This window comes from Oncorhynchus tshawytscha, linkage group LG20 (genome assembly GCF_018296145.1).
Source record: "Oncorhynchus tshawytscha isolate Ot180627B linkage group LG20, Otsh_v2.0, whole genome shotgun sequence".
NCBI lineage: Eukaryota > Metazoa > Chordata > Actinopteri > Salmoniformes > Salmonidae > Oncorhynchus > Oncorhynchus tshawytscha.
In genome coordinates this window covers 29,697,321-29,708,450 of record NC_056448.1, presented here as the reverse complement: position 1 = coordinate 29,708,450, position 11,130 = coordinate 29,697,321, and the positions used below count along the sequence as shown (strand labels likewise).

The window sequence follows — 11,130 nt, the reverse complement described above, 5'->3', positions numbered from 1 at the left end:
ATGTAACTATACAAAAAAAAAGCAGCATATCATACTAAATTGGTTGTCCAGGTTTTACTTTTACTATGTTACGTATAGTATATGAGATCCCGCTGGAATCCCGTCTTCCACGCGGTCTCGGAGGCTGCAGGAGCCTGCTGCCGCCACTAAGAGGCAGAGGAGCACCAGCATAAAAACAGACGGGCAGAAGGAAAATTGAACAGGTGCCTGGGGGTACCTTAAAGAAGGTAACATTAGATTTTTTTTGTGCATAATAACCAATATTATTGTCTATCATTGCGAAATGTGAGGTCTTTCTTGCACTGGTTTTGACGATGTGTTTGGATGCTGGCTTGTAGTAATGTGTTGTGTCTGTTGGAGTTTATTGAAATGCACTTTGAATAGAGTTTGAATTGGCATCGTAGGCGTGTGTGTGTGTGTATAGTGTACTGGGTTATATGTCTCGGTGACCGTCAAAGGGTCCGCTGCCTTCCGCTGCGTGATGTCACTCCCGGGGCTGAGAGCGAGGCGCGGTTATTTACCCGACCCGGGCAGTTAACGGGGCTCAGTCGTAAGGGACGCCGAGCTAGTGGGTCTTTGTCAAAGGAAATGTAACCTGCTAGTATCGCTACAAAACAGAACAAGATCTAAACAACAAACGGGATGTGCAACAGATGGCCATTATTCAACCGCTATTGAAGGGAAAGGACGTTGTTATCCGTGAGTCATGGATAGAAAGTGGACCTAGTCGAGTTGCGCATAATCAAAAACTGGAAAAAAGAGGAATAAATCCGTATCATGGTGATAATAATTCTAACATTATCACCATGTAATCAGTGAAGTGTTGACATTGCCCTTTTTAGTTAAACGACTTTGACAGCACTCAAACGAACTATAAAGCATCTATCCTATCAAACACCACGAAAGAAAAATGAAGGAATATGTTATTTTTTTATTCTACAATTGAATGAACTATTTTGATGTTTGTGGCTGAAGTCTTCTCGGACCCATCCCTTATCTATTGACGATGACAGCTCAGTGCGGGTCTCGTTTCGCCACTTTTGGACAGATGGAAGCTGAGGAACGCAGATTGTTGGATTACTTTTTACGTCTTTAAACTGAAGTCGCCGCTAATGCGTTATATGGTTACTCTACGAATATGAATATCAACTTTTTAAAAGGCATTTTATCCGCTCAAGTATCATCCCGTGCGTCTCTGGGCCATGGCTGACATCATTACGCGGGTGCGATTCGGGGTGTTCCGATTTCATGGTACAATTATGAATGTTTTACTTCAGTGAATTTCATTTACATCGAGCACGGTCTATGAATTGCCTGAATGACTATTACTGTTCGAAGGACTATGTTTGAATGACACATTTTTTCAGCATTTGTTGAAGCAATTAATCATTTCCCCCAGAAGAATAACTATCCAATCATCAGCGGTGTGTGTGAGTTAAAATATATTTAGTAATTTAATTGAATGATTGGATAAGATTATTCTGAATATCCAATAACCATTTCGTGGATCTTAACCCATCTGAGTGTTGAAAAGAGTCATGAAAAGAGAGTGCGTGACTGGAGGAGTAAAATTATCGGTTTTACACTGGACAATTATTCAGTGTATTTGGTAAAGCAGCACAAGCTTTTCCCTTTCTCTGATTTTAATTCAATCATCTCGTGCGTAAAGTTCTAAGGGGGATGCCTCTTGAGCCCATCAGCCATGTCTCTGTTTCTGCGTTAGAGCCCTCCTCTTTGCTGCCCTCTCACTGGACAACGAGTCTTCCTCAAGGGATTAAGGTAGCAGATAACAGAAACCTATATATACATTTTTTTCACCTTCACTCACTCCAAACATACTTCATGGTCCCCGTGAGTTTCTGAATTTTCTCCAATATATGTGCTCATGCAGGTGTCGCCATGGCTGCGGCCCCAAAAGTTACATGCCTGTCAGCGCCAGGGGTAAATGTGATTACCAACCTGAACCTCAGTGTCACCACCGGATCTGCCCCCTATTACAACCAGACAGCACTGCGAATCCCACCCTATTCCCCAGAGGCCACTGCGTTATTCGCAATCGCGATCACCCTCATGATGATCCTCACCATCGTCGGCAACATCTTGGTCATCATTGCAGTGCTGACCTCACGCTCACTCCATGGCCCACAGAACCTTTTCCTTGTCTCCCTGGCTGCAGCCGACATCCTAGTCGCTACCCTCATCATCCCCTTTTCACTGGCCAATGAGCTGCAGGGTTACTGGGCGTTCCGCTCACTGTGGTGTGAGATCTACCTGGCGTTGGACGTCTTCTTCTGCACGTCCTCCATTGCCCACCTGTGTGCCATCTCATTGGACCGCTACCTGTCCATCTCCCGGCCCGTGTCCTATGGCATCCAACGGACGCCAGCGGGCATCAAGGCGGCCATCGTGGTCGTCTGGCTTCTCTCGGCCGTCATCTCCTTCCCTCCTCTCCTCTCCCTGGATAAGAGCAAGGGAGGGGTGGAGGTGTGTGAGCTGAACAACGAGCGTTGGTATATTCTCTACTCCACCATTGGATCGTTCTTCGCCCCGTGTCTCATCATGATCGGGGTCTACATCAGGATCTACCAGATCGCCAAGCAACACACAAGATGTCTGCCAGGGGAGAAACCCAACCCTAACAAAACCCCTGGCAACATGTCTAGCAACCCTCCTAGCAACCCCACACATCCCTCACCGGGACCTGTCATCATCCCCCAACTCAAGCCTCTCAGCCAACCACAGAACCACAAAGGGGAGGGAGGGAAAGCAGACAGACAATCTACGGACGCCGTACCTCTGAAGAGTCTCCCTGTCTCCTCCCCCTCGTCTCCTCCTCCCCAGAGTGAGACCCAGGCCAAGAGTCAACCCCAGACGTCTTTACCAAATCCTGTCCCCACCTCACCCCAGCCTACCTCACCCACCGTAGCTCTCTCCCTCACACTCCTCTCTCCAGATAGCCAGCATGAGGAGACCCACAGACAGGGTGAGATACAGGAGGAGAAACATAGAGACACCCCCAATGATGACAGCTTCAGCTCTGGCTCCAAGGCAGAGACGAGGGGAAGAAGAAAGGGAGGGAGAGGGGGAGGGAAAGGGACAGTTAAGAATAATGGAGGATCAAAGTCTGGAGGAGCACCTCTCTCTTCTCTGACCTCTCACGAGGCCAAAAATACTGTAGCCACCCCCACCGGTACAGTGCTGGTCTCTGATAGGCCGGTGAAGCCACAGGCCACTCCCATGTCTCGGCGCAGGGCCATGGTAAACCGAGAGAAGCGCTTCACGTTTGTCCTGGCCGTGGTGATCGGAGTGTTTGTCATCTGTTGGTTCCCTTTCTTCTTCTCCTACTCACTGAAGGCCATCTTTCCTGAGACCTGCTTGGTCCCTGCTCCCCTCTTCACGTTCTTCTTCTGGATCGGCTACTGCAACTCCTGTCTGAATCCGGTCATATACACCATCTTCAACCAGGACTTCAGGAAGGCCTTCAAGAAGATCCTCTGTAGGGACACCAAGGGGACGTTCTTCTAGTGTTGGCACTATGTAAGGACGTCAAGTGGATGTTTATGTAGAGTGGATACTGTGTAAGGACATCAATTGGAGGTTCTTGTAGAGTGGATACTGTGTAAGGACATCAATTGGATGTTCTTGTAGAGTGGATACAGATGGTACATGATTCTCTACATTGCTTGTTTTGCCACTGAAACTGAAATTAGGCAAACTATTCGAATCTTAGCAACCAGGAAATGGTCGAGCAATTTCTGCATATTGCACCTTTAAGACATTGTCAGCTATACTCTGGTCATTATTTGAACTGGCTAGCCAGCTAGCAATGAATCAAAACATTGTTTAGAAAATAGCTTTTAGTTACCTTTCTTGCCAGCTTGACATTTACTGAATTCATTTTTAAACTGAGGGGTTTATTGGTGATAAAATAGAGAAGGTATGCTATATGGTGCATCGGGCTGCTGATTTTCTTTTTCATAACAACAACCGACAAGTTTGATGTTGGACGACAATAGAATGCTCATGCTGTCGCTACAACAATTTTCTACAGACATGTCAATAGACTGACCGTAAACCACCTTTAGAAGAACGTCCCTTTGGTGTCTCTACGCAGTATCTACTCTAGAAGAACGTCCCCTTGGTGTCCCTACATTTGAAAATTACATCATGGCATTTAATTGAAGTATACTCGATTTTCGAAATGTTGCAATCTATTAAACTTTCTTTTATTTCTAGAGTAGATACTGTGTAGAGACACCAAGGGGACATTCTTCTAGAGTAGATACTGCGTAGAGACACCAAAGGGACGTTCTTCTAGAGTAGCCTAACCCTAACCCTCAAATATAGAAAAACAGAAAACACTGGACAACTCTAACAGTTAATTTGGCATCGGGTCAAAAGCCTCATCTACATTTTGAATTAGGGTTAGGGTTAGGGTTAGAGACACCAAAGGGACGTTCTTCTAGAGTAGATACTGTGTAGAGACACCAAAGGGACGATCTTCTAGAGTAGATACTGTGTAGAGACACCAAGGGGACGATCTTCTAGAGTAGATACTATGTAGAGACGCCAAGGGGACTTACTGGATGTAATGTAAAGACAGATTTTAGTTTACCCGTGCAGGGGACCACAGACAAACTTTTGAGTCTGTCCTTTGTTGAACATTGTGTTCGATCTGATAAGAAAAATGCTGAACTTTGTAATTCTGGAATAGATGAACGTGCTCTGATGTACACATTGAGGGGCAGTGGAAGAGGAGGAAGGTGATGCAATCTGTCTGAGAAAAAGCAAAGACCTTTACAGCTTGTTTAGCGATTGGCACAAAACAGGGCCATCAGTCATGAGGACATGTTGCTCAAATGACAGTATCACACTGCTCTTGTTGTTCCTCTGTAATTGGCTCTGGTTAAGAGCATCTGCTAAATGACTCAAATGTAGAAGGAAAGGAAGGTTACACTCTGTTGATTGCATTGGCTGGCTGGGTAACTGCTACCCATAGCCATTACCTGTAGCCTTGTGACTGGCCACTATGAACTACAAGGACAGAGTGTGTCCAGGATCACCTGGTACGGTCCACTGCAATGACACAAAGTGGGCAGGAGCATGTGCAGTAGAATGTGTTCCCAGAGTTCTCTGTGTTCTAGAACTTGTAGTGTGTGAAGGCAGTTTGTCCAGCTGTCCAGCCTCTGTCAAACTCATACACAACGGAGGATGTCTTTTAAAGGAACCAACCAGCTCTGAGGGTGTGTTGTTTTGAGTATCTGAAATTAACATTTATGTTTTTCTATAAGTATGAAATGAATATAAACACATGAACAGTTAAATATGGAATGGGTTGTTGATGTGACCACGGCCTCAGTCATGTAATTCATTGGGGGATATAGTGGAAACACTGGTGTGTGTGTGTAGTGTAGTGGCCTAAGGGTTTTACTGGAACAGCGGAAATCACTCATGTTTTTATATATATATATATATGAGATAAAGAACTCACAAGACCTCTCTCTGTCGCTGTCTCTCTGTCTCTCTGTCTCTGTGTGTGCATGCAAGGTTTACAGAGTGCATGCCTATGAATACACATTCTCCAATTCTGTGTGAACCAACGGATCCATAATTATTTATTTATTTAGACTGGTGTAATGTAAAAACATTGAATACATTCTAAATCTAAAGTGTACACTGAGTGTACAAAACATTAGGACCACCTGCTCTTTCCATGACATAGACTGACCAGGTGAACCCAGATGAAAGCTACAGTATATGACCCCTTATTGTTAAATCCACTTCAATCAGTGTAGATGAAGGGGAGTAGACAGGTTAAAGAAGGATATTTAAGCCTTGAGACATGGATTGTGTATGTGTGCCATTCAGAGGATGAATGGACAAGGACATCCAGCCAACTTGACACAACTGTGGGAAGCATTGGAATCAAAATGGGCAAGCATCCCTGTGGAATGATTTTGACACCTTGTAGAGTCCATGCCCTGACGAATTGAGGCTGTTCTGAGGGTACACTCAGTGTACAGTATACCATATTTAGAAAAAACATTGTGTTGACTGACTACATTTTGTAAAGAAAAGACTGCAGGTCACCTAGCAGTTAAAGCGTTGGGTCGATGTGCCCATGACCAAGGCACTTAACCCTAATTGCACCAGGTTTGCTGTTGATAATGGCAGACCGTTGCCATGAGCCCACTTTCTGATGGTGTCTCAGGGACAGTTGGGATATGCAAAAAACACATTTCTAATTCACACATTATTTGATGCTTGTACATGTGTGAAATAGGACAAATATAAGCATCCACCAAATTATTATTAATGGGAAAATCAAAAAGAGTGACCTACAGGTAACTGCCAAAATACAATGCATTCTGAAAGTATTCAGACCACTTGCCTTTCTCCACATTTTCTTACATTACAGCCTTATTCTAAAATTGATTGCATTCAAATTTTCCTCATCAATCTACACTCAATATCCCATAATGAAAAAGCGAAAAGTTTATTTACATTTTTGAAAATGTTAACATTTAAAAAAATAAAAACAGAAATACCTTATTTACATAATTATTCAGACCCTTTGTTATGAGACTTGAAATTGAGCTCAAATTGGACATAATTTGGAAAGGCACACACCTGTCTATATAAGGTTGAACAATTGAACAAGCCAAGAGGTCAAAGGAATTGTCCGTAGAGCTCCGAACCAGGATTGTGTCGAGGCACAGATCTGGGGAAGGGTACCAAAACAGTTCTGCAGTATTGAAGATCCGCAAGAACACAGTGGCCTCCATAATTCTTAAATGGAAGTTTGGAACCACCAAGACTCTTCCTAAAGCTGGCCGCCCGGCCAAACTGAGCAATCGGGGGAGAAGGGTCTTGGTCAGGGAGGTGACCAAGAACCCGATGGTCACTCTGACAGAGGTCCAGAGTCCCTCTGTGGAGATGGGAGAACCTTCCAGAAGGACAACCATATCTGCAGCACTCCACCAATCAGGCCTTTATGGTAGGGTGCTCAGATGGAAGCCACTCCTCAGTAAAAGGCACATGACAACCCACTTGGAGTTTGCCAAAAGATACCTAAAGGACTTTCAGATCATGGGAAACAAGATTATCTTGTCTGATGAAACCAAGATTGAACTCTTTGGCCTTAATGCCAAGCTTCACGTCTGGAGAAAACCTGGCTCAATCTCTAAAGTGAATCATGGTGGTGACAGCATCATGCTGTGGGGATGTTTTTCAGCGGCAGTGATTGGGTGACCAGTCAGGATCGAGGGAAACACCGATGGAGCAAAGTACAGAGAGATCCTTGATGAAAACCTGCTCCAGAGCACTCAGGACCTCAGACTGGGGCAAAGGTTCACCTTCCAACAGGACAACCACCCTATGCACACAGCTAGGACAATGCAGGAGTGGTTTTGGGACACATCTCTGGATGTCCTTGAATGGCCCAGCCAGAGCCCAGACTTGAACATCTCTGGAGAGACAAGAAAATAGCTGTGCAGTGATGCTCCCCATCCAACCTGACAGAGCTTGAGAGGATCTGCAGAGAAGAATGGGAGAAACTCCCCAAATATAGTTGTGCCAAGCTTGTAGCGTCATAACCAAGAAGATTTGAGGCTGTAATCCCTGCCAAAGGGGCTTCAACAAAGTACTGAGTAAAGGTCTGAATACTTATGGAAATGTGATATTTCAGTTTTGTGTTTTCATACATTTGCAAAAATTTCTAAAAACCTGTTTTTTCTTTGTCATTAGGGGGTTTTGTGTGTAGATCAATGAGGGGAAAAAACAATATAATCCAAAAAGTCAAAGGGTCTGAATACTTTCCGAATGCACTGTAAATGAAACACCAGCATTTTAATAGGGTGTTAGGCCACCATGAGCCGCCAGAACAGCTTCAAAGGGCCTTGCCATACTGTAGATTCTACAATTGTCTGAAACTCTATTGGAAAGATGCGACACCATTCTTCCACGAGCAATTTGGTGTCTGCGTCCTGATGGTGGCAGAAAACACCGTCTCAGAGGTGCAGCTCTAGAATCTCCCATAAGTGTTCAATTGGGGTTGAGATCTGAGACGGCCATGGCATTTCGTGAAATATCAGCAAGTAAAGCAGTCTACACCACTGAATCTTCTGCTAAACGTGCCCCAACAATTACCCCTGTTTCAAAGTCACTGAGATCTCTTCTAGCAATGGTAGCCAACATAATAGGAAACTGGGTACACTCAGAATTGTGATACATGGACCTAAGCATGATGGGATGTTAATTCCACACCCATACTTTATATCCATCATTTACTCAAATGTTTCCTTTTTTGGGCATTTACTTGTAGATGCCAGGTTAATAGGACAAGCCAAAGATCCCCTATGTGTATGTGTAAATGTATACAGTGTATGTGTAAATGTGGGCATGCCCGTGTGTGTCTGTTTGGACACAGTCCCATGATCGTCTTGCCAGTTGAAAAGTGTGTATCTCACAGGATGGGGTATTCATTATTTAACCAGGTTACGCAATACATAGCTGCTGTCACATTCTAAACACCGCAGTGGTATGGAGCTCTTTAATGTCGTATAACACACAACTCCAACTCCCCAAGCACACTTCTATGTTATAACAATTACACGCCATGGGAGTCAACAACGTTCTGTATAGCCTCCTGTTATCTAAGTCTATTAGATGGAAGACTCCAGACTGCCAAGAGGTTTGGACCTTTAAATCACAGGGTTGCTGGTTCAAACCACATGCACTCCTGAAATTCCCTCTGAGACTAGATCACTCGGGAACCAATCCAAGGCTGCGTTTAGAGTATGAGGTCAAAATGAAGACTCAGTCACTTTGTGGTCCACTCAAGAACAGCACTAGACCCAGTGATGCTGCTCACTTTGAGGACTGTGTTTTTATTTGTTTTGAACATGAATAATACATTCCTGTTTATTTCTATTGTTCCGTTTTCTGTTTGTCTTCTCGTTGCAGTTAGTTCCCTGGCTCTATAGATTGACGCAAAATGTGTGTGGTGTCTCTGAGCACAAAACACAGAAACGAAACATCTTTGTGTGTGACTCCAAGAACATATTCAAGGGCAGGAACAAAGGAAAAGGACAATACAGAACCTTCAATCTCTATGGGTAACACAAACACACGCTCAAACGTGCTCACACATGTATACGTGTTGTCCTTTCAGAGAAGGAGCGTCCTTCATTGTCGTTCTTGTGTGTGTATATGTACGTTTGTGCTTGCATATGTTCATTCCTGTTGTTCTTCTCCAGTCCTCGAAGGTGTTCTCCAGAGTAGGCGATAAGGCTCAGGTCTGCTGGGGTTTCTAAATAAATTCTCTTTGATTAAAGCAAATAACCTTGTTACCATGGTTATCAAGGGGAAGTGCTGCTTGGGGGTTCACTGTGACACACTTAAATGTCACTCCACATTACCGTGGAAACTAATGGGGGATAGAATAAGGTCTGGGAGCCTGGGACTGCCCCCTACATACACATATGCAAGTACGCAGGAAGAGCATCAACTTATCTATACCTCTGAATTCCAATATAGATCGATCTCAATCTAGATTATTTGCATCTGTCTGTGCAAGTGAATATACATCCTAATTGAAAGCAATGCAGGTATATCCTTTCTTAGACTTACTTGCCAATTCTATGGGAAACCCACATAATATTACCCAACCTCAGGTCAGGTCTTAAAGTAGCTGGTGTAACATCATTTTTTACCAGAGCGTCTCATAAAGGCTGGTGCCTCGGGGCTAACGCTGCTGTCCGGGATATGTCAGGGGCTCTGTAAGGCAGTTGTGAATGGAACACTTTGGTTTATGTTGTTGTATTTCACACAAACACAAGTGTGACTGCACACACACACACACACACACACACATTTCTGCTGTTGTGTTGTGTAGTCAGTCACGCTGTATTGTGTCATCTTCCTCTGAGCATCTCTCAGGAAAGTATTGGGTTTGTTCAGCAGTTTTAAAGCCTGACTGCTTGTCATTCAGTTCCAGCCCAGTGCTCACAGGACTCAAATGTTGAGCAGTCAGAGATGTTCTCCTCAAACACACCATTATATAAGGTAGTCAGCTGGTTTCTGCAGGAACATGCTCTGAGGGCGACTGGTATAGTCAGTGTCATTGACAGTGTGTTGGGGATGCCGTCACCACAGTGCTCCTTTGCTCTACTGACAAGGCAGGCAGGCAGGCAGGTATTGTTAGTGTATAGGGGAAGAGGAGTACCTGGGCTTGAACCAGCAACCCTGTGGTTACAGGGTAAACACATTATCACCTCTGTCATAAAGATCCAGACCTCTTTGCAGAGGTTAAAGTACACTACTGGATGGACCACTATAGCATCTAGTGGATAGCCAGGGGCACACTCCAACACTCAGACATCATTTACAACAAAGCATTTGTTTTTCGTGAGTCCGCCAGATCAGAGGCAGTAGGGATGACCAGGGATGTTCTCTGTTTCGTGAGTCCGCCAGATCAGAGGCAGTAGGGATGACCAGGGATGTTCTCTGTTTCGTGAGTCCGCCAGATCAGAGGCAGTAGGGATGTCCAGGGATGTTCTCTGTTTCGTGAGTCCACCAGATCAGAGGCAGTAGGGATGACCAGGGATGTTCTCTGTTTCGTGAGTCCGCCAGATCAGAGGCAGTAGGGATGACCAGGGATGTTCTCTGTTTCGTGAGTCCGCCAGATCAGAGGCAGTAGGGATGACCAGGGATGTTCTCTGTTTCGTGAGTCCGCCAGATCAGAGGCAGTAGGGATGACCAGGGATGTTCTCTGTTTCGTGAGTCCGCCAGATCAGAGGCAGTAGGGATGACCAGGGATGTTCTCTGTTTCGTGAGTCCGCCAGATCAGAGGCAGTAGGGATGTCCAGGGATGTTCTCTTGATACGTGTGTGAATTGGACCATTTTCCTGTCAAAATGTAACAGGTACTTTTGGGTGTCAGGGAAAATGTTTGGAGTAGAAGTACATTATTTTCTTTAGAAATGTAGTGAAGTAAAAACAAAAGTAAAAAAGTAAAAGTAAGGCATGCCAAAAATATAAATTGTAAAGTACAGATACTACCAAAAACTACTTAAGTAGTACTTTAAAGTATTTTTACTTAAGTACTTTACACCACTGCTTGTGGGGACCT

The 11,130-nt window shown here is 44.5% G+C and overlaps 1 protein-coding gene across 2 annotated transcripts; it reads left to right on the top strand.

The window, feature by feature from the left end:
• Window positions 1-408: 408 nt before the first annotated feature.
• LOC112220245 (alpha-2B adrenergic receptor) lies at window positions 409-5,495 on the top strand. Of its 2 annotated transcripts, none has more exons than XM_024381978.2 (2): window positions 409-1,779; window positions 1,892-5,495. In XM_024381978.2, the coding sequence occupies exon 2, from the start codon at window positions 1,900-1,902 to the stop codon at window positions 3,523-3,525; it is 1,626 nt and encodes a 541-aa protein (XP_024237746.1). In that variant the 5' UTR covers window positions 409-1,779; window positions 1,892-1,899; the 3' UTR covers window positions 3,526-5,495. The 2 variants fall into 2 exon arrangements, with proteins under 2 accessions (XP_024237746.1, XP_024237747.1); XM_024381979.2 differs by having other exon boundaries at window positions 410-1,430; window positions 1,670-5,495.
• Window positions 5,496-11,130: the final 5,635 nt, after the last annotated feature.